The sequence below is a fragment of the Dipodomys merriami genome, unplaced genomic scaffold (genome assembly GCF_024711535.1).
Source record: "Dipodomys merriami isolate MVZ:Mamm:240054 unplaced genomic scaffold, mDipMer1.0.p SCAF_10, whole genome shotgun sequence".
NCBI lineage: Eukaryota > Metazoa > Chordata > Mammalia > Rodentia > Heteromyidae > Dipodomys > Dipodomys merriami.
Window position 1 is genome coordinate 26,775,139 of NW_027202271.1, and position 24,508 is coordinate 26,799,646.

The 24,508-nt window shown below is 35.1% G+C and overlaps 1 protein-coding gene across 4 annotated transcripts in view; it reads left to right on the plus strand.

Annotated features, from left to right (window-relative positions):
* Positions 1 to 24,508, plus strand: part of Msrb3 (methionine sulfoxide reductase B3) — a 119,051-nt gene that overhangs the window by 65,865 nt on the left and 28,678 nt on the right. For all 4 annotated transcript variants that reach the window (XM_069988104.1, XM_069988109.1, XM_069988116.1 and 1 more), the window contains one exon: positions 1,233 to 1,261. In XM_069988104.1, the coding sequence (XP_069844205.1) occupies positions 1,233 to 1,261 (29 nt within the window). The remainder of the gene's footprint in view (positions 1 to 1,232; positions 1,262 to 24,508) is intronic.

The window sequence follows — 24,508 nt, forward strand, 5'->3', positions numbered from 1 at the left end:
GAAGGACAGGACCAAGAGTGGAAATGAGTCTGCACTTGATATAAGAAGCAGGAATATGAAAGTGAAAGATCTGAGACAAGGACAGGGCTTGGGGAAAGGTGGCTGTGAATTATAGTGGTAGTTATTAAAAAGTATAGTTGCACATATATAATACTATATATTACTATATATCACAACTATATATATATATATATAATGTGTACACACATTAAGAGTGCTTGAAAAAATAAATTTTTATAACAAAAGAAGCTTCTTGCTTATCTTTCTTTCTCCTCTTGGATGACTTTCTTTGAAGCTAATTTACATGAAGCAAGCCACTGCATCTAAACCTTTGGTACCCTGGCATAATTTCAAAGAAATCTTCTGTCCCAGTTAGTTAACTACATTTCCCCAGGAAAAAAAAATCAACAAAAACTTTCTCTGTCAATGTAACATCCTTTAGCTGGACTCCTGCTGGTTGGTTCTTGTATCTTGCTGTGGCAGCTGTGAACATATATACTATTGATTGTTAATGTGTGATATAAATCCGACTGGAGCATGCCCACTAATTGGTTTGAGAGTTAGATATAGACAATGCTGTCTTATAGTGGCCTGTGTAGATGGGCCTAGTCATAGGGTTAATTCTGCTTGACAGCACATCAGCAGCATCTTGAGAATAATTACCTAACAGAAGTTTTCCCACAGCTGAACTGAGAGCTTCAAAGGCTTCTGAATTTACAGCCAGTATTAACCTATATCTGAAACATAATGTTCCCACAAGGGCTCAGATTTTTTTTCTCCTTCTTATTAAATGTATGGGGTTACTAGGTTCATTTGCTGTGTGCTAAGAGCTTAGTGAAAAGATACTTGCTGTTAAATAATTGAAAGTCTTTAATAATTAAAAATAGTATAATTATAGTTTTTTTTATATACTGTTGAAATAATCTGCCAAGGTTGGATGTTTCAAAAAACGTACTTTACAGTCTTTTTCTCAGAAATAAAACAAGCTAAAAAAGTTATTGAACTTTTATTACTGTGCTATCTATAATTGTATATGCATTTTTAGGGGGTTATGGTAATACATACATTTAAAAGCATTCAAATAAATATATTCTTACATTTTAGAAAGTCATTTTACTTCTTGGTTTACATTCAGAAATATATAATTATTATACTTTATTACTCTATAAGATAACTGTTGTTTTTTGTAACCAATTTTTATAATTGTAAAAAAATTTTTTTTTGCTTTGTAGGTCAGAAACCAAATTTGACTCCGGTTCAGGTATGTTTACATTAATACTAGTATTCTGAGAATATTTTATTTACATTGTTCTCTGAGGAGTAGCTCATCAAACCTAGAATAATTTTGATTTTAAACAGACTAGCGGCAGTCTTTTGTTCAAAATATGAGTCTTACCTCTAAGTAAGGCTGTTGGCTACTTTGAACCATAATTTTACATGTTCACTTAGGGATTCTTCATACTTCTACAACAAGCATTAAATACTCTTTATATGCACACTTTCAGTTTGAAAGCAGAAGTGGAGGTTGTACAAATTTACTTCTCAAACCAGAATATTATTTTCTCCAGGGGCAAAACATCTTAAATAGTTTGAAATGTTTTTGCAAGTGATTTGTAATCAAATGGGGTTGATGGATGCATTTAATCCACCAAAGTGAATTTTAGCCATTAGAAATAGAAATGTATCTATTACTTAGTCTTTAAAAACTGGGCCACAGGTGGAGTACTAGAAAGTTAAAATCACCTTAAAGCATTGTTTTGTATCTAATAAGAAGAGAATTTATGTCCTCACCAACAGTGGCATGTTAGCCCCATTAGATGTTTTCTTCTCATTAAACATGAATATAGCCTTATAGTCTTTACATCACTGGGTGAGATTTATGTACTTTGGTTTCTCATAATGCTCACAAAAATTGCCTTATTTAGAATATCAAAAAATTATGTCCTTTGATGGACTGTTAATAGGTAGACACCAGTTTGTAATTCCAGGATAAAAAAATTACTTGTTGATTTAAAAAGTATGGTAAATGTAGCCTTCTGGGCTAGGAATTTGGCTTAGTGTTAAGAGTGCTTGCCTAGCTTGCATGAAGCCTTGGGTTTGATTCTTTGGTACTACATAAACAAGACAAAACAAAAAATAATAACAGGATTCCAAAGAAAATGTAAAAAAATAAAGTAGCCTCTTATTCTTGTGTGAGTTCCACTATACCTTATTTAAAAATATTTTGGCTTATTATGTTAACAAGGAGCCATGTACTATAAATTCTTTTGATAGTAGTTAACTAGCTTTATCTTCCTTTTTATGATGTAGCTTTATGAATTCTTCCAATTTGGTGAGACTCTTAAAACTATGAAATCTGTCCACTTGAATTAGCAAATACACCTAATTGAAGACCATGATTTCAGAAATCCTTTTATTGTGTGTGCTCTGCTAGTAATAGTTAAGACAAAATTCCTTTGGTAGGTAATGGTGATATGGAGGCTAATGTTAGAGGGCATTATATTAACTATTTGATTCTTAATAACTCACTGAAGGCAACTTAAGGTAGGGTTAAAAGTCTTTTTCATTTTTGATAGTTAAAATCTTTAAACATAATAATGAATGAAATCATTGAAGAATGATGGTTTTATATAAGAATCATATGCCCTTTAAAATCCCTGCCAATCAGGTACTAAGTATTATTAAGAATTCACTTCATTATGACACAGTTTAATTCCTCACGTGTCTACCTTTGGGGTACAAGATCTGGAATATAAATTTTAAAATGACAAAGTCTACTAGGCTTATTTTGAAGATAAAACTTGGAAATAGTGTACAAAGTTGAAATATTAGGCTGTTGTTGTCAAAGTCAAATAGTTTATGTTAAAATTTCAAATCCAAATTAAAATATGCCACTAAAGTTATGTACTGAAGGTTAGCATTTATCATGGAAATAGTTATAACATCTGTACAGGCACACATCTTTCACTCTTGTAACTCAAGGTTTCATACATGGATTATATTTTTTCAAGTTCCAATTAAAGAAATTATCATGGACAATATCTGTATGTCTTTGAAAATTACAGAGCAATATACTATTAAAATCTTCTGAGGAATTCTGATTAAAAGTTTATTCTTTTAATTGTGAGTTTAAAAATGGGGAAAATTCAGAAGGTTTCAAATTAATTTTTTTTCTTATAAACTCTTAGCTTTCCTTTGAGTGGAGGGGTCATGACAAAGAAAGCAAGAAGTTATTTTGGCATTTTATATCATGCAAATTTTGGTTAGAAATAAGGTAGCGTATTGGAACAATTAAATGTTTGACTTTAATAGGTTCTGATTCCTTTTTTTTTTTTTGTCAGTCATGGGGCTTGAACCCTGGGCTTGGGCGCTGTCCCTGCGCTCTTCAGCTCAAGGCTAGCGCTCTACTGCTTGAGCCACAGTGTCACTTCCAGTTTTCTAGTGGTTTATTAGAGATAAGAGTCTCATGGACTTTCCTGCCTGGGTTGGCTTTGAACCGTGATCCTCAGATCTCAGCCTCCTGAGTAGCTAGGATTACAGGTGTGAACCACTCACACCTGGCAGGTTCAGATTTCTTATTGTTTGTTAAATACAGAAAATAAACCAGCTCTGTTTAATGTTGTATACAGCTGTGATAAAGTAAGTTTCTTAAGTGAAGGAAGATGCCAGTCTTCCTAAGGGGGTGGAGAACCTTAAAAATAAAAGCTATGGTCAATGACTAGCCATAAAGGAGAGGATTTCAAAATCGAAATATATATATATATATATATATATATATATATGTATATGTGTGTGTGTGTGTGTATGTGTGTATGTATGTGTGTGTGTGTGTGTGTGTGTGTGTGTGTGTGTGTGTGTGTGTGTGTGTTCTGCTAGTGATAGTTAACACAAAATCCCTTTGGTAGGTAATGTTGATACAGAGGCTAAAATTAGAAGGCATTATATCAACTATTTGATTCTTAATAAATTACTGAAGGTGACTTAAGGTATACACACACACACACACACACACACACGTGTTTTTCAAGACACACACACACACACACACACACACGTGTTTTTCAAGGTAAGTATTCCACTTAAGCAAAGCTTACAACACAGCATTTGTTTGTGCAAGTGCATTTATGCTATGGGATGAAAATGGAAAAGAAGGAAAGGAAGTTTTCATTGCCAGTACGTGGTAAAGAAAATTAAGATGTTGAGTGTATACCAGATTATTAGCCAAGAACATAATGTAAATATTTCTTTTTTTAATGTAAATATTTCTTATCAAATTGAATCCTTTTATTCTATGAGAGCCAATCCACAACCCCTATTTTTTAAGGTTAAATTTTAATAATGAAATTTTCAACTGATAGTATGATGAGCACCAACACAATGAATATCTACCTAAATTTTATATTATTAGTAATTTGTCATACTTGTTTCCATTTTTTTGTTCACAATGTTTTAAAGTAAAATACATAGTTTATCTTTTCTTCCGGAGCTGGGAATTAAACTCAAGGCTGCGTGCATGAAAGGCAAGTACCCTGCCACTGACTTTCAGCCCCAAACCCTCATGAGACTTTTAAGTCCTTATCTTATTTAAAGAGATAAATTAATTTTAGAGGATTTCATCTATTTCAGAAGTTTGGGTCATAAAGAAATTGTTATGGAATGGACATTAATAGTCATTTAAATCTACCTTAGAAACATTGAAAATTCTATTGATGGTGACTTGTCTAGTGAACTTTCAACCAGAAGAGACTCTAAATTAATGCTGATCTGGGAATCACAAGAATGTTCTATTCTTACTATTAGTTTGCTTAAAAAACTTAGGCTGTGGTTTAACTGTAACTTCTGTGTACTGAGTATTTTATATACTGATTTAAAAACTTTTCTGTGGATTTTTAACAAACAACTAAGGTTTTGGTTTTGCCAATTGGAAACAGTAAGCCTACCATTTTTCTAAAGGAGGTTTGAGGTTTTATGTTAACACCAGTTTCTAGTTGATGTAGTAGTGATGTTGCTTGTCTAGGATCTTGTGGAGTTGGTGACTTTGTTAATAGAGTAAAACAGACTTCCTTTTATGTTCAGAAGTAGCAAGAAGCTGTACTCTTCTCCCCACCTACCAAGAAGGGAAGTTAGTTGATGCTGGAGGAAGCAAAGCATTGAGTTTAATGTACTGATTAAACATGAAAGCCATATATCAAATCTCCGGAGAAACATGCTTTTGAAAGAGGCAGAGAACTGTGGAGCATATTGCATAAATATACTATATAAACAGTGCCCTGGAGGTCAGTGTGTGGATGCAAACCAATTAAATAAAGAACTGGCTGGCTGTGCTTTCTATCATCAGGATTGGAAGGACCACAGTTTAACATGCACCCAGAGCTGAAGTGTAAACTTTGCTAGAGTAAGCTAGTCACCTTTGGAAACTTCATTAACTAGAAATCCACTGCCAAGGGATTCCCTTCCCCCTCCCATTCCCTCCCCTCCCCCCTCCCCCCCCCCCCCGCCCAATGTTCCTAGAAGTTAAAAATAAAAATAGAAGATAGAGTATATGTGTGTATATGTGTCATCTTGGCTATTCTGCAACATATATTCCTCAGCAAAAGTGTTAGTCATGAGTAGAATAGAAAAAGTAACAGGATGAGCTGCTGAAAAGACCCAGAATTGGTTCCATAGTCAGGGTTCAAGATTGTACATGTCTTTCAAAAAGCAACCCATTTGGGGGGCTGGGAAGGTGGCTAGTTAGAGCACTTGCCTTGCATGCATGAGGCCCTGGGTTCGATTCCTCAGCACCACATAAGCAAAAAGAAAAAAGCTGGAAGTGGTGTTGTAGTTCAAGTGGTAGAGCACTAGCCTTGAGCTGAAGAGCTGAGGGACAGCGCCCAGAGCCAGAGTTCAGGCCCCACGACTGGACCCCCCACCCCCCAAAAAAATAAAAATAAAAATAAAATTTAAAAAAGCAACCCATTTGGAAAAGCAGAGCTTTTTGAAAAAAAAGATGTTTATCTCTAATTTTGAATTCTGATTATAAGGCCAATAGTATAGGCCAAATTTATTGATCACTAATACAACATCTAGAATTTTATTTTTTCTGATCTTTACAAGTTACTAACTAGATGTTAAGGGCAGTCAGCAGGCTCTTTCTTCCTTCTTAACAATCTCAGGAAATGTTTGGATGAAAAAATGAAATACCAAGTTAAATGGTATAGTTTTAAGATCCATAAACATGCAAAAAAAATTTTTGAATAGAATCAAGTTGGCTGAGATAGTGAATAAGCTTTGGTTTGGGCTTGTTGGTTCTGGGTTGCCTGGAATAACTATATTAAGGAAATGGGCTCATAGAACACAGCAACTCAAAGGTATAAAATTTCATGAAAGCAAATTATGGAGGATTAAGAAACCTAATGAGCATGGTTTAGTGTGGAGGGTTGAGGCGGGAGCTCACTATTAAATAAAGCCCAAGAGTATAGAAGGTTAAGGAGAACCTAAAAGACACGATAATAAAAGGCACAACAGAATATAATTATCCTGAAGGATAGGAAAAAGAAAAACCCTCCAAGGAACAAAAAAGCAGCTAGTGTCACTTTTAGCATTTGTGGTTAGAAAGGAATCTCCCCACCAGGGGAAAAAAAATCAAAGACTAAAAACCATTAAGGCATAAAAGCAGTGAAACATAGAGTTGGGTCGTTAGGGTAGTAGTACACAGTGAGTTGAAGGGAAGTGAGGAATTCCAATATAGTAAGTAGAACTAGAGTTTTGAAAGCTTATTCACTAGGCAATTTGCCTACCACAGTCTTTCTAAAAAATCTCTCTCTTTCTCTTTCTCTCTCTCCCTATCTATCTATCTATCTATCTATCTATCTATCTATCTATCTATCTATCTATCTATAAATGGAAACCATTTCTGTGTGAGAATATGTTGAAAATACTTCTTTTGCTATACAATTTACTTTTGTCATTTTAAGTTTTATGTTTTCAAAAGTCTAAATCTTTACATAAGAATGTTGAAATCTGTATTCATGTAACATTGAACAGTAGAAAAAAAACACTATCTGTTCATTCAATATCTATTTATTGGACACACAGTATGCCAGATGTTCTATAGCAGTGGAAAGAATGGATACAATTCCTTCTCTCAGGGAATCTTACACTGCTTGGACTGTTGTATGACTTCACATAGATTTCGCTGCATATTTAACTGAGAGGAGGCCTAACAAGCCTAAACTCAGATCCAGATGGCGAGTTAAAGAGCTCTTGGTATTTAAACATGAGCTGATACATTTTATGTTTAGACAAATTCATTCACCTTTCTTTTCTTTATTCAAACCATATCGCTGTTTTTCACTTTTGAGTTTTTAAGAGGACTGCTCAATAGTGCTAGTGGTTAGTATATACTTTTACTAGAGCTTTCCAAAAGGAATGACAATTCACATTTGATTATCATTAAAAGAGATTAGCTTAGAAGAGAACAGTGGCAAATGCATGTGAATACTGCTTTCTTTTTTTTGTTGTTGTTTGTTTGCATTTATTTATTCTTTAGGATTCTATTCAAAGTTGGCCTTCAAAACAGCTTTACTTGTCAGAAGCAAGTAGAGGACAATAATGATCCATCTACTTTTATAAACCAACTTTGAAACCAGGAAGCAGTAACTATTGTAGCTGAGTGCTGGTGCTGAGAGGAGGTGGAGCTAAGGGAAATCTCTACTTAGTAATTTTCAGTTGCTTTCCTTGGACTTCATGGGCAAACACTGTCACATATTTAAATTCTGCAGTTTTTCTTAGGTAGAATTTAAACACTTAAAACTATGAATTTGTTTCTCCTCCTTTCCCTTCCTCCCTCCCTTTGTCCTTCCTTTTCCCCTTCCCCCATTCCCTCTTCCTTCCTTTCCTTCTCCACTCTTTATTTTGGTTATATTGTGGTCTGAACTCAAGGCCTAACACTTACAAGTCAAGCACTGTATCACTTGAGCCATGCCCACAGCTCTTGTTGCTTTAGTTATTTTTTTATTTTTATTTTTTGGTGGTCATAGGGCTTGAACTCAGGGCCCAGGTGCTGTTCCTGAGCTTATTTGTTCAGGACTGGAGTCCCGCCACTTTGATCCACAGCTCCACTACTGGTTTTCAGGTGGTTAATTGGAGATAAGAGTCTCATGAACTTTCCTGCCTGGGCTAGCTTTGAACTGTTATCTTCAGATCTCAGCCTCCTGAGTGGTGGCTTGAGCCACCAGTGCCTGACCTGTTTTAATTTGTTTTTAGATAGAATCTTGCACTCTTTGCCTGGGGTGACCTCAGAAAGATTTTTCTACCTCTGCTTTTTGATTAGCTGAAACACATACCATCAATCCAAGCCTGATTTTCTTTTAGACCCAATAATTATTTAAGAAGTTCTTCTCACTGATCATGGAGAAATAAATCATATTCTGTTTATTGGGAAGATAGCTGTGTCACATGGTAAGAGGTATGGACACAGGAAAGGGAAGGGTAAGAGTTATTACAATCAGCAATATTAGAACATCACACACTTAAGCCAGTTACTTAGAAAAAAACACTTCAGGAATTAGAGTGGTTATATTTTTGAAGTAGACCAATTCTGTCTTTATAACCTCCTTATTTAGAACCAAACTTCATTTGTGATATTAATGATATAAATAAAAAAAGTATTTGTGTAATACTTTGTTATGTTTAAAACCTTTTCAAAATTTGATGCAGTGGTTCAAACCTGAAGTACTAGCTATTTGGGAAGTTATAGAGTAGAAAAAATTTGCAAGATCCCATCTCAACCAATGAGAGTAAGTGTGGTAGTATGTGTCTATCATTGCAGCTATACAAGAATACAGATAAATCTGGCCTAGACAAAAAGTGAGATATAAACCAAAACCCAAACCAAAAAACTCCACGAAACTCTTTTCATAAATTGTAACTAAGTTTGAGCAAGTGTTTTAAGATATATAGAACTGGAAGTTGATGAAAGTTAATTCTGCAACTCTTGGGTGAAGATGGGGGAGGAGAAATGGGAGAAAATGGGGGAACAGATGACAGTGTGCAAAAGGAACTGTACTTATTTCCGGGTATATGTAAAGGTAACCCTTCTGTATATCACCTCTAAAACAACAATAAAGTAAATTGGGGTGGGGGGAAGAATATACAGGACCATCTTACCAATGAAGCAATTGTAGAAACAGAAATGTTAAGTGACAGTGAGACTCACAAGACGCTATGTTGGAAATGAACTTTACAACTTCTGGGGGTGGGGTAGGGCAGATGGGAGAGGGAAGGGATAGTAGGAGAAAAACAATGCTCATTTAACTATAACCTCTCTGTACTACATCTTTACAATAAAATAAAGTAAGATAAAATAAAATAAGACATGTTAAGCGACTTACTAAGGCCTTCAAGGCATTTGTAGTTACTGTTTTAAATGCACATACCCAATACATAGACCTTTTTACTTTGACTTAGTGATCAGACTAGTTGAACATGCATTATTTACGACAATGCAGAGAATATATTATTATAGCACAGTTCTTATTTTCATGTAGCTCATAATCCAATTGACAGTGAAACATGTCTATAGTTGTAGGGCATTGTGAGTGGCTCTAGATATAGAATTCTGAACTTTTTTTTTTTTTTTTTTGCAGTCTTGGGGCTTGAACTCTAGGCCTGGGTGCTGTTCCTCAGCTCTTCAGCTCAAGGCCAGCGCTCTATCACTTGAGCCACAGTACCACTTCTGGTTTTTCTGGTGGTTTATTGGAGATAAGAGTCTCATGGACTTTCCTACCTGGTCTAGTTTTTAACTGCGATGCTCAGATAGCAGCCATCAGCGCCCGGCTTGAACTATGTTTTTTGTTTTTTGTTTTTTTTTTGAGGCAAGTACTTTAGAGTTCAGTGATTGATTATGGCAGTCTCATGGTAGAGGTAGAACTAAGGATTTCAACGGTAGAATTGGGGTGGACATAAAGAAAGAAAGAAGGAGAGAAAACACTGTAAATACTCATTTAAGGTCAAGTATGAAGGCATTGGTGTCAAATGTATTTGAGGTAGAGGTGAGTTAATCAACCAAAAGGTAGGTTGCAAGGTCCTGGTATTGGTGGGAGTCTATTAAAGGTCTAGACTAAAGAATCTAGACTTGACTCCATACAACAACTGCCAAGATTGGTTTTATATTTACCATTAAATGTTTACTGGCTCATTGAATCTGTATTTACCATACATTATTCTCATTTTATAAATGAGTATAATAAAGCATTGGGAAGTTTGGATATTTAGCTCAAGGTCATAGGTCAAGTGACAGGGATTTGATCTTAAGTAGCCTGATTCTGGAGTTGTAACACATCACTTGATTTAGGCTTAAGAGTTTTAATATTTAATATTAATGTATTTTATTTATTAAGGAATAAGTAGAAATATAGCAAGCAAGTTGTTACTTGCTTGTAGTATTAAAATATTCTATTAAAAGTCCACAGTGGGCTAGAACTTGATATATAGCCCTGGATGACCTCAAAATTTCCTTGTCACCACTTTGTGAGTGCTTGAATTACAGGTGTTTGCCACCATTCCTGTTTTCTTGTTTTCTGTTGTGATCAGAATTGAATTCAGTGCCTTGCACATACTATGTAAGCACTCTACCAACTGTGCCACATCCCAGTCCAACTTGGTAGTTGTTTTTATGTCTCAGTAATATTTTTATTTTTTTCTTCTGTATTAGTAGAACTATATTATAAAAAGAATATTGTACAAGAGAATCTTTGATTTTTCATTGCTTTGTCAGAATAGGAACTAAATATGAATAAATTTAGAATACATTTTTTATTGATGATTACCAGTCTTACTGACTTTTCAAGTTATAGGTATTGGACATTCAAATATTACTTCTTAAGAAACTAAATAGCTAAGCCAATATCCTACCCAGATGTTACAATTGGTAACCTTATATTCCAGTGTACTTTTGTTTTTGTTGATATAAAAACATATTTAATCAATATATGTTAAAAAGATGTTTGATGAATGAATGGCAAATAATATTCACTTTTCAAAGTATACTTCTCTCTTCTTAAAACAATATGGAGTATCTACCAATAACAAAACAAATATTTTTCTTCAAAAACAGTAAGCTTTTAAATTTGAATCCAAATCATACTGTGGATTACTTTGCATAGAAATCATCACACTGTGGATAGAAGGAAGCACATTTCTAAAAGTGACCAATATAAAGGACCAGAAAACTCAATAGCTGAAAATATTTTGTGGTAGAACATAGTGCCACAAAACAACAATGCAAAGATTCAAGTTTCATATAGTTGCAGTAGTTGTTTCTCAAAAAGAATAAGCCTCATTTCCCAGACTAAAAAACAGTGTTTGGATATTTTTCTTGCATTTTAGATTTAAATTTATTTCTGTTATAATTAAATTTATTATACTTAATTATTCATTCCCCTGTGTTGTATGATCATTGTAGCTAGGAAAAAAATATTTTCTTATTTTGTACCAATACTATGGCTTGACCTTACACCTCATGTTCTCTCTTTTTTTTTTTTCTGCACTCTCCCACTTGAATCATAGTTCTACTTTCAGCCTTTTGCTGGTTAATTGGAGATAAAAGCCTCACGGACTTTTCTGCCTGGGTTGACTTCACACCAAGATTCTTAGAGCTCAACCTCTCCTGAGTGTCTAGAATTACAAGCATAAGACACTAGTGCCTTGCTAGAAAAATACTCTTTCTTAAAGTAGCATTGAAACTTTATTCAAATATAATACATTACAGTTACTTTTATTGGACTATTTAGATGTACTTTATGACTTATTTTATATCCATTTATTTATGTATTTGCTTTTCTAATAATTTTGTGTGTGTGTGTGTGTGTGTGTGTGTGTGTGTGTGTGTGTGTGTGTGTGTGTGTGTGTGTGCGCGCGCGCATGCGCCAGTTTGAACTCAGGCTGGGTGCTATCCCTGAGCTTTTTTTTTTTTTTTTTTTTTTGCTTCAGGCTGACACTCTACCACTTGAATCACAGCCCCACTTCCAGCTTTTTTGGTGGTTAATCGGAAATAAGAGTCTTACAAACTTTCCTGCCTGGATTGGCTTTGAACTGCAATCCTCAGATCTCAGTTTACTGTATAGCTAGGATTACAGGCATGAACCACCAGCCCCTAGCATGTTATGTAAGAATTTTTAAAATGTGTTTTTCATCACAACCTACTTTTTAGCTACTAGTTTTCCTTGAAATTTTGTGGGATATGGGCTTTTTGTTTGTTTTATTTCTTTATTAGGAAATTCATCAAGTTTTGTGGATTATTTTGTTATTCTAAGCAGTGAGCTTATTTATCCATTTTTTCTAGCTGTATTTTTTGCAGAATTGTAGAAGACTGAAATTAGAATGTAGAATTGCCTATTGTTTACAGTATATACAAAATAATTTAAAAATTACTCCAAAAGTCCTACTAAATTTATTCATGATGAAATACAACTATTTTCCCAAAATGTTTCTTTGTGAAACTATTATGCATTTTATAGGGTAAGAATGTTGTGAACAGAGAAATATAATCATGACTGATAAGGAAAAAATTTAATGTAACTTAAAAAATCTTTTGTTAAAAGATAAATTTTTATGGAGTATATAAATTCAGAAGGAAATTTTTATTGAAAGTGAGTGCCATTTTGTCAATTTGGAAGTTCAGTTCAGCCATGTTCAATTTCATAATGTTTTAGTTTACATATTCTGACCAAGTTTTGAGTATTATCTTGTAAGTTTTATGGAAGCTAGTTGTAAGTTATTTTTTAATGACTTACCATTTAGGAGAAATAACTCTGGGACACAGAAATATACTCTTACAGGTTGGGAAGGTGGCTCAGTGGTAGAGTGCTTGCCTTGCATGCATGAGGCCCTGGGTTCGATTACTCAGCACCACATAAGCAGAAAAAGCCAGAAGTGGTGCTGTGGCTCAAGCGGTACAGTGCTAGCCTTGAGCTGAAGAGCTGAGGGACAGTGCCCAAGCCAAGTTCGGGCCCCATGACTGACCAAAAAAAAAAAAAAAATTAAAAAATATATACTCTTAGTGTAGGATACTCTTACATGATTGTGATAAACATGAAAGAAGATTTTGTTCTCTCTGCTGATGGTTTATTTTATAGTTAACAAGGTCAACAGAAATATTTTATTATTTTGTTTGTGTGCTTTATATGTAACAAAAAATAATCACCCCAGTATCAGTTTAATTACACAGTTGACTCAACAGCTAGCTACTGATAGCTGTTAGAAATACTATTTTAGTATTTGTAAACTTCTTGGTGGAATGAGTAACAATAAAGTAATGAGGAATGGTTACTTTTATTTGAACTAGGAAGTTATATAAATAAAGATGCACTGTTAGTATTTATCTTAAGTGTAAATATCTACAGCTCAATAACAACATCTCTGTTGAATAACACTATACACTGCTGATAAATGTTGGTAGAAATGTTTAGTTTAGAAATGATTAGTTATGGGCTGGGAAGGTGCCTCAGTGTAGAGTAAGGCTTGCCTTGCATGCATGAGGCCCTGGGTTCGATTCCTCAGTACCACATAAACTGTGGCTCAAGTGATAAGAGTGTTAGCCTTGAGCTGAAGAACTGAGGGACAGTGCCCAGGCCCAAAGTTCAGGGCCCATGATGGACAAAAAAAAAATATATATATATATATATATATATATATATATATATATATATATATAATATTTTGAAAAAAATTTTGTAAGTATTTTCTTAAAATTCATCAGAAGATAAAGATATAATTTAACTCTATTTAAGAATGTAGTAGAGTGCCAGTAACTCACACGTGTAATCCTAGTTACTCAGGACAGTGAGATCTGAGGAGGATCATGGTTCAAAGCCAGCCCAGGCAAGAAATGGCACAGTGGCTCAAGTGGTAGAGTGCTCGCCTTGAACTGAAGAGTTGAGGGACAGTGCCCTTTTTTTTTTTTTCTTTCTTTTTTGGTCGGTCATGGAGCTTGAGCACTGTCCCTCAGCTCTTCAGCTCAAGGCTAGTGCTTTACCACTTGAGCCACAGCAACACGTCTGGTTTTCTGAATGGTTTACTGGAGATAAGAGTCCCCAAGATTTTCCTGCTCTGGCTGGCCTTGAACTGTGATCCTCAGATCTTAGCCTCCTGAGTAGCTAGGATTACAGGCATGAGCTACTGGCACTCCACTATAGTCTTGAATATAGTTAAATTATATCTTTATCTTCTGATGAATTTTTAAAGAAAATACTTACATTTTTTCAAAATAATTGTTTTGTTGAACTCTAGTGGAATTATTTTTCATGTATAAAATGATAGGGACTTACTTTTCTATTTTATTTTTGTTACTGCAGCTTTTTAATGTTTTTTCTCTTAGCATGATTTTCCTAATTCTGTTTTTCCAATTCACATGAATTTGGATGTATATAATAAATCACAAATGTAAGTCATGGGCTGGTTACATAAAGCTGAAGTCATCTTACACTTATCTGCTATCTGTATTTGTTTCTGAATCAATGAGATTGTTTTCCATAGGATGGTCAGAAGCAGGGAAACTAGTTTACAGTGTGTATTAGTCTATTTCAGATAGTTTAGCGGGGCAATCTAGTATAAAAATGGCAAGATTAATTACTGAAAAAGATTAAAGTATTTTCACATTCTCTTTTTAATGAATACTATCTTAAGTTGCTACCCTAAAATTTATAACTAATAAAATATCACTGGACATCATTCATAATCCACTTGAAGTTGTTTTACCTTATCAAATTGTTCCTGCCTTTTAGCCAAAACAGCATAAATTAAAAGCAAATTTTAACTAAACTGGAGCTTTTGTACTACTTAAAAAGTATTCATTAAAGTGTTAAGATTTATTATATCTACCATAAAAAGTCCTGGGTTTGTTGTTTGCACTTCAGTCAGTATATAATTTATATTTTTTAAATCTTTACAAGTGGGAAGATCTTCATCACATGAAAATGGGCTATTGTAGAAAGTTTAACAAGAAATGTTTTATGTGTATAATCAGGTAGTAAATATAGCTTCGAGTGTAATCATTAACATTGGAAACTTGTGCATAGATTCTACTTACTCTGTCTTTTTTTATCCAGAGATAATAATGTGTATTCATTTTCTGTCATATTTACCTAAAGGAAGTCTTTTTAATCCCTCATTTTTCTCTTTCACTGAGATTATGGTAAATACGCCATAAAATAACAAATGGAGGGAAATCTGTTTTGTCTAAAGATAACCGTTCATCTTAAACAAAGATATCAGCCCAGCTTTGAAAGAACAATGATAGTGTTTTTCTTAGTGGGAGGATAAGGCCAAAGCAAAAATATGTTGCAAATTATGGTAACTGGTTTTAAATCCCTTTAAAGAAAGAGTTACAGTTTTCTGATGGTGTCTGCTTAGAGGAATCAATTCAGTCCCATTCTATGTTGCTTTAGCACTTCTTAATTCCACTACTACTGACATACAGTTTAATAAACACTTGTATTGGTTTCTGACTGATACATAAAGCCAGGATTTAATCAGATATAGCATAATTTTCTGGTAAACCATATATATATATATATATATATATATATATTTATAGTTTCAATACAGGAAAAGGCATAGATTGCCTTCTTTTACTTATTTCTAATTTTAACCCCCCACAAAAATAAAATCACTTTTCTTAGCATCCTATAGTATGAGTTCTTTAAGAACTGAGGCCTATATATTCATCTATTATATTTATCCCCTGCACAAAATCCTCGGTGACAAAATGATTTTCTAATAAATCTTTTTGTATTGGGCTCCTGATTTTTAGTACACTGTACTATGTTTCTATAATCTCTTATTCATAGGAATAACAATTAAAAATAACAAAAAAGAATGTAAGAATTAGTAAAAACCCAATAAGCTTTTGCAAAAGCTTAAAAATGACTCATAAAAAAAATGACTCATAAAAATGCAAATTGTATAAAAATATTTGCTAAAAATAATGGCTTTAACAATTGGTAGGTAAACCCTTAATATTAGTAATAAGAATATAAATGGATATGGTATTTCTGTAAAGCAATTTCCACTTCAGGAAACTTTATAAAAAATTATTTGGAGGGGCTGGGAAGGTGGCTCAGTGGTAGAGGGCTTGCCTTGCATGCCTGAGGCCCTGGGTTCGATTCCTCAGCACCATATAAGCAAAAAGAAAAAAAGCCAGAAGTGGCACTGTGGCTCAAGTGGTAGAGTGCTAGCCTTGAGCTGAAGAGCTGAGGGACAGCGCCCAGGCCCAGAGTTCAGGCCCCATGACCGGACCCCCCCAAAAAAAATTATTTGGAGATAAATGTGAAAGAATGTTATGTTCATGAAACAATATGATAGCCAAAAAAAAAAAAATAGGAAAGGAAGATATACACTTGGTGCTTGTGGTTCATGCATAGAATCCTCAGGAGGCAGATCTGAGGATCCAGGTTTAGAGCCAGCCTGAGAAGACAAGTTGATGAAACTCATTTCTCCAATTAACCACCAAAAAGTTGGAAGTGGAGCTGTGGCTCAAGTGGTAAAGCACTAGCTTGCAGCAAAAAGCTGTCAGGGACAGTACGTAGGCCCTGAATTCAAACCTCAGGAACAGCACAAAAACACAAAAATCAATACATACATACATAAATAAAAACCAGATGTGAAATTGCATGCCTATAATCTCAGCTACATTTGAGGCAGTTGTAGGAGAATCACAGTCCAAGATTGGTCCCTAGGCAAAGATCCTGAGATCTTTTTTGAAAAATAAAAAACTGAAATAAATAAGGCACAATGGTAGAATGCTTACGTAGTAAGCATGAATTCCTTACTTCAATCCCAGTAAAACACACACACACACACACACACACACACACACACACACACACACACACACACACACACAGAAAGAGAGAGAGAGAGAGAGAGAGAGAGAGAGAGAGAGAGAGAGAGAGAGAGAGAGAAAGAGAGAGAGAAGAAAATGTAATGAATCCAATAAAAAAGTCAGATTATCACATTTTGTCTACATGGCAAATGAAGTCGAAAGGAAATAATACCAAAATATTGGTGTTAGTGACCACTTAAATGTAGTAAGATTACAGGTGATTTTATTGTGTTTTCTACAGTCTTAATATTGCTCTAATAACCAGAGAAAAGAAAATATTTTATGGATAGATATGTTTTTGAATCACCTCTGTCCTCACTATCTTGTCTCTGGAAAAATAGACCAGGAAAGTTTGTAAAACAAAAACATAAACAGTTTTGTTTTTTTTTTTTTGTCGGTCGTGGGACTTGAACTCTGGGCCTGGGCACTGTCCCTCAGCTCTTCAGCTCAAGGCGAGCGCTCTACTACTTGAGCTACAGCGCCACTTCCGGTTTTCTGGTGGTTTATTGGAGATAGGAGTCTCACGGTCTCTCCTGCCCGGGCTGGCTTTGAACCAGGATCCTCAGATCTCAGCCTCCTGAGTAGCTAGGATTACAGGCGAGAGCCACCAGCGCCCGGCACATAAACAGTTTTTAAGAATGTCCATATCTTTCAATATGTCCTAGTTATTCCTTAATGTACTTCCATGATACATTGGAGTTAAGAGAAATGATTTGCCTCATTTTCTTGCCAAGGTTTTGAACAATAGATATATGGAACTATACAAACTGTTATAGGAAGGAGAAGAGGAACTCACCAGTGAATGATGGATGGATTAAAAGAGAAGAGAAACAAGAGCATAACATCTTGCCTGTAAGAGAGTGGTTCACATCAGTATTGGATGGACTTTCTTTTAATAATTTCACTGGATATTAAGACTAACAGCTAAAACATTGTTTAGTTGAAAGTTAAGGATGGCTTGAATCCTTCCCCAGAAAATGAGAAAAAGTGATTAATGACAGTAGTAGCACATTCCTTTTCAGAAATTGTTCTTGGTTAAATAAAGATTTCCAGGATATGTGCTTTTAGCTGCAGACTTTTAATTTGTGACTTTACAAATGTAGACTTATTGTGTGGGTCTTCAGGGTCTGTCTTTTGCTCATAATTTTACTTATATGAGTGGTACTTTCATATTAAATACTGGCTGTATGACATATAGAATACTCTCAAAGAAATGAATAGGCAGTTTCTTTTCCCCAACTTTTGTTTGTAAGTTGTTTATGCTGAGCTTGGAATGTATTTTACCATGAAAATAACATCATAGAAAAGTTATATCTCAAAGGCCAGTACATCACTTATTATCCTATAATATCCTTGATGGTACATAACAGTTTTAGTGGAGAATTTGTTCAGGATTTAAGGTTGTGGCTTCCTTAGTGCTAAGCCCTTTCTGCTGTTTGGAGCAATTTTTGAAGATGATCTGGTATAAGATTTGTCTAAGCTGGCTTGTAACAGCAGAAAGATGAAAATGAGTGCTCATAATGTTCTACCAATTGAGGGAACATGAAGCCAGTGTTTGAAGAGTTATCATCAGGAGTGTTGAAGTATGAGAAAGTCATGAAAAGTTGGGTTAGAAAGAGAACATTTGAGCCAAGTGCTAAAAGAAAATGGGACAGTATCCTAGTAATCCACAGCTGCAGGGGAGAGGATGATAGAAGACTTCGAAAGTAGATTTTGAGTGATGAAGCTTTAAAGAGCCTACCTGATTTTCTAGCCATAATACTCTTGTGGTTTACTCCTGGAGTTATTTACACTCACTTTATCTCATCCTAACCCTGGTTACTAGATCCAACTATATTCGGAAACGTTTTTCTTAATCCTAACCGCAAATAATGAACAAAAATGTATAGATGCCTATGACCAATTGGAGCCCAGTCCTTGGGTTGCTTTAGAAGCTCCATATATGAGTCCATTGTATACCTGGAGGAACAATTGCTCGTTAGTCAGAAGTAAATCACAGAGTGGAAACAGGGACATCTGTTTTATTCACATTTTACCTCTGCATCCAGCATAGTGCTTGACTGTCAATAACAATTCAATGACTATTTTCTTGAACGAATTTTCTTGAATGAATCAAAGAATGAGGAGGAATGAGTGGATTTAATTAGCTTTCATCCTAAATGTTATAGTATAGCATTAGGTCATATTTGTGGCCAGTCTTTTTCTAATCTTTGTTGGCTCTAGCATCAGACTTATTGCTAGTGACTTCCCTTTATGGTTAGTATATTTGATACATAATCTTATTCTCATTTTGTTTCAACCATTTGGGAATTTGAAAATCTCCTTTTTGTGTAAGTTTTCAAATAAGTCTTTTTTTCCCAAATAAGTGAAGCTTGGTAAATAGAAGACTGTGAATAATTTATTAGATGTTTTTCCTACTTACAAAATAGTTGCAATTGTATAAGAAGACATATCAAGTTAACAAAAGCTGGGTGTTCCAGCTTTGAATCTGTCATGGAGACTTCGCTTCTTTTTTTGATTAGTGGCATTTTTCTCCCCCAAAAGCTTAGAGAAAGAGAACATGAGTTTTCCATGGGAAAGTCTTGTGTTTTCTTTTTATATAAGTTTTACATATACGTCTATTCTGTGGTTGAACAAAATATGTCCGCAGTATGGCCATCAGTGCATCCTTTGCACATATGCTACCCATTATGTTCGAATCTCTTTTGCAAAACTTGTAAGTACAAATGAATGTAAAATTGGTACTCCTGTACCTCTGAAAAATTTGTAATCATCACTAGATTTGCCAGTGCTTAATTTCTCATGAAATTCCTGTTACAAGCTATTTTTAGATTTCATGTCATATATGCATATAGAAAAGCATTAAATAGTGCTATTAATGAAATAAAAGAAAGTCATTATGTGTAGTGCTCCTCTATGATTTATTAATGTAGAAGTTAGCTTGATTATTTAATGTATGTTTTATACATATTACATACTTAAGTTTAATGTATATTAAACATATAAGATCACCCATTTATTTTAATGTTTTCTATTTCATATTTGGATTTATTTTCTTTTTTTACATTGTAAATACATAAAATAGATTTGATTTCTCATAATTAGATTTTATAGGAACAATATTAGTGCTTGAAAAGGAAACATTAAAGCTCATGTGGTCTAACATACTTGCTTTAAAGTAATAACTAGCCCAAGATGCCATATGACAGAACCTAGTCAAGAATTCAGAATTGTGTGAATGAATCCATGCTACCTATGTCTATAGTCATAGTTTTTAGTATGTAAAAGCCTTTTTATTTTATGTAACTTTAAAAAATGTCTCAGTTATTAGTTTTTTGCATGAGTAGGCCTGTTCAAGATTTTCCAATTAAAAAAATAGGCAGATTTTCTTTAAATATGAACCATTATATTAGCCAAGAGGTTTATCAGTTTATCACTGAGTCTACTATGATGGTTGCTTTTACTGCCTCCTTTATACCTGCATGCTATGTATAGCCACAGTGGCCACCATAGTTGTTAAGGTCTTTAGGACTATTATGGTCATCTTTTCCTACCACTGAGGAAGATGTAACTAAGGGATCCCTCTTAGTTCTGAGTTTGGCTTGCAGGTCTACTAACAGTAGAGGTGGCACTGGTGTCTGATGGTACCCTAATAAGGAGCTGAGGTTCAAATCTTTGGCATATGTGAGAAGGCTGTGGATCTGAGACCTAGGACAATAATTGCAATGACATTTGTTGTGCAATTATCCTTTTTGCCAAATGGTATGAGGTTGCTGAAACTGGATAATCAATATGTAGAGTTACAATGGCTGTGGGGTCAATATGGAACATAACTGAATAGAGGCTCGGGTGTTACCTGGTGTTCATGCATGCATGACAAGAGTTTAGCTCTAGGATCTGGGATGTAAACTACTTTGCTATGGTGATGGCTCCAATGTCTGAGATATGAGAAGGCCAAAGGCCAACTCTGGAGGGTAGGCATTATATTAGGACCATTTCCCAGTTTCTGCTCTCTCGTAAGTTTTTGAAAAATGTGACAGTATATTCTCAGGTTATACTAGCTTCAGTTTCTAGTAAGAGTTTTAAGTTCATCTTTTTAGTAAATGTTTACTGCTTTAGGATCAGGGTTACAGCACATGTGGAGTTGAGATAGGTGGAACCTCTGTTTCTGAAGCAGCTCAACAGTGGCCACTTCTTGGGCAGTGGAGAGTGTTGTAATCTGAATCTTCCTCTCTGGGGTTCCTGAGTGGGAACAGCTGATGGCTATTTCAGTGGCAAGTCTTGATTTCCTGCCTGCCTGCCCGCCTGCCTGCCTTCCTGCTTGCCTCTCTCTTCCATGTCTGTCTGCCTGTCTCTGTCTCTCTCTTTGTCTCTGTCTCTGTCTCTGTCATTCTCTCTCTTTCTCTTTCACTTTCTGTGTCCCTATATTAATGGGCCCTTGGGCTATCTCTGGGATCTTTTGTTTGTGGATGGCTATTTATATCTTGTTTGGAGATCTGTGTGTGTGTGTGTGTGTGTGTGTGTGTGTGTGTGTGTACACGCACATGTGTGTGCACGTGAGCACAGACATGCAGTGGACACCTTTCCTTGGGCTTGAACTCAGGGTCTGGGCATTGTCTCTGAGCTTCTTTTTTTTTTTTTCTCAAGGCTAGCACTCTATCACTTGAACCACAGAACCACAGATCTGCTTCCAGCTTTTTCTGTGATTAATTGGAGATCAGAGTCTCTTGCCTGGGCTGGCTTCAAACCTCAATCCTCAAATTGCGGTGTCCTGAGTAGCTAGGATTACAGGCGTGAGCCACCAGCTTGCTGAGTTTGGGGATTTTGTTGTTGTTGTTGTTGTTGTTGTTGTTAGATGGGAGGAAGACTGTTATCTCCTATTCTGGTACTTTAGTAATGTCCCTGTGATTCATTATTCACTCATTGTAAATACCAATTCAGTACCTGTTCTAATAGGTGAACATTGAGTAGAGGGTACAATATAAACTCAGGACTTCCCTAATTGGGTGAGTCTTTAACATACTTCCTCTTTGTAAAAAATGAGGCTTTAGAATTAGCATGTAACCTTTGGTACAGTTTTTTCCTAGAGCTTCCCAGCAGCTTGAGCTGGAATAGTTTTGTTTACAGTGGTAAACAAATAGACAGGGCCTCTGTTTTACAAAGTTTGCATCTGAATCTGTGTACGAGTCTAGCAACAGACAAGTAAACAGACCTGGGGACATCTGATAGTCGCCACAAAGGAAGAAATAGGAAGAAACACATGATCAGGAATGGTAGTATTGAATGGAAGGAAGCTCTAATTTAGGTAGGCCTTCAAGGAAAGCCTCTCTAAGGAGAGGATATTTGAGCCAAGTTCTAAACTGAGAGAATTCAACTATTGAAAGAGATTAGGGGAGTACTCCAAGCAGGGAGAAAGAGAGGATTTTGTATGTTGAAGAAACTGCAAGAAAACAAGTATAGTTGAGGCATAAGAGGAAGTGGTTTGAGATGTTTCTGGAGAGGTAAGTAGGAGTTGGGTACTATAGGGTTTTTGTCCCCCTTCAAATATTTCATGAATCAAGTATGTCAAACTTAAAAGCCTTAATTCTGCATATGTTCTTCTTTACCCTGTTAACATTTCTCCCCGACTATGTTTCACTATACAGTGAATATTACACACTTCTCTGTGCAGTTTTATTAGTAGAATTTCACTTATTGGCAGAGTTCAGTTTTTTGTATAGGCCTCCCATGCAGCCATATCATAAAGAATTCAGGATGATGTGGACAGTGACCAGAGAGGAACCAAGCTAAGCATAGTTCATGAAGACTTCCATCCTGGCTTTTGTCTTTGTGTGATCCAAGAAACTAAATATTGAGAGAAAAGCTCCATGCCCAGTGACCAGTTCATTCCTTGCACTAGCACAAAGACCACACATGAAAGGGAGAAATTATACTATGCTTCCCTCTCCCCCTGAGAAATAGCAGTAACGGGAAGTTTTTCCTCTCTCTTGGTCTTTCTTCCTTTCTTTCTTTTAATATGGTCATCAAAGCATATACCTTCTGATCTGAGACATGTAAAAGGGTAACAATCTATGTAGACTAACGGCGAAATGCACAAAAAATTCTGCTGCCAGCTGCTGTTGTTCACAACACCTTTGACAGTTAAAATATATCACACATTCTCTTGTCCTTTCAATGTAAATGTTTACTGATAAAGTGTACTAAAAAATCAAACCAAAATAGAAGGATGCAGACTAATATTTCCAAGGTGAAACTAAGCACTAGACTAAATTAAATAATTTGCCATCTAACTCATAGTTGCATATTGTACATTATACTGTGTTTGTTCCTGGGAAAGATTAAACACGGGGCTTTCATTGCTTGCTCTATTTTTACAACCTGTTGCTAGAAGGAAATTTAATATAGAACAGACAAAATTTTGAATTGGAATTTAGTTAGGAAAAAAAAATCAGGAAAGGTTTAAGGTCAGGGTAGCTTGCTGGGTGTTGATTTTCTCCCATGTTTAAATCTCCTATGTCTGAAGTCAAGAAAACAAGGCTATCTCCAGAAAGGAGTTGTAGATTTCTCCAATTAAAAAAACATGTGACCTATATCTTTCAACTGAAATCTGCATCTGTCTCAAACTGTCCTTTCCACACTTTCAGCCATTTCCAAATTATATTTAATTGGAAGTCTAAGCACTTTCAATATGACCTAAATTTGAATCTTGGGTCTACATGGATTCACTTGTTACATATTTTTAAAAGAATATACAATTTTACTTAAGGTCCTGGCAGTTGAAAATGTAGTATTCTATAGAATGTCATACCATGAAGAAAGTGGGTGTTTCTGAAGTTCACTTTACTCTGAATGAAAACTTAGAAATCAGTATAGTCCAAATTTGTTCAATTTCCTATTTTACCTACAATTTTCCTTCGTAACACATAAATTCACAAAACTTCTTTACTGGTGACAATACTTCATCAGGTTACTTTTGTGAGGATTCAGGAGATTTTAATCTTATGAGTCATATAATGTTTTTATTCCCCAAAGAATTTCCTGTGTCTGACTGGAATTTCATGTCTTTGTAGCTTTAGCTAGACTCCTTGAAGCAACTTGCTTCTTAATGTCTGTATTCTCCAGGCCTGCATGTAATACCTGGGGAGCTGGGTCATAGATTGACTCCTGTTTTTCAAGAAAATTAAAAAATTAATCCCTTTTGCTGCCTTAGTCCTAAGGAATTTTCTTAAACTTTTTAACCTCTTCCTTGCATGATAGAGATGTTTTTACTTGCTGCTAGTGCAATTCCCAGCATTAATTTTCTGTGCTTTCTTAGGCCTGTTTTTGTCTGTTTTTGAGTCAGCTCAGGAGTGATTTGATGTTCATGTGTTGCTTCCTGTCTCTTCAGGTTTTCATCACTCACCAGTAGTGAGAAAAGGAGACAGAGTTACAAATATATTGAACTATAGACAAGGAATAAATAAACAAGCAATAGACAAGGAATACTTGGGGATAGTCTTTGTCCTTTTTATTCCTTTCTCCCGCTTTTTTTTTTTTTTTCCAATTCTTTTTGAAGGAGGTGAAAGTCAGGTTATAGTAGAAAGCCAGACCTTTGTTTGTTGCTATTTAAAAGATTCAGAGATGTGAAGCTGATATTTTGGGACA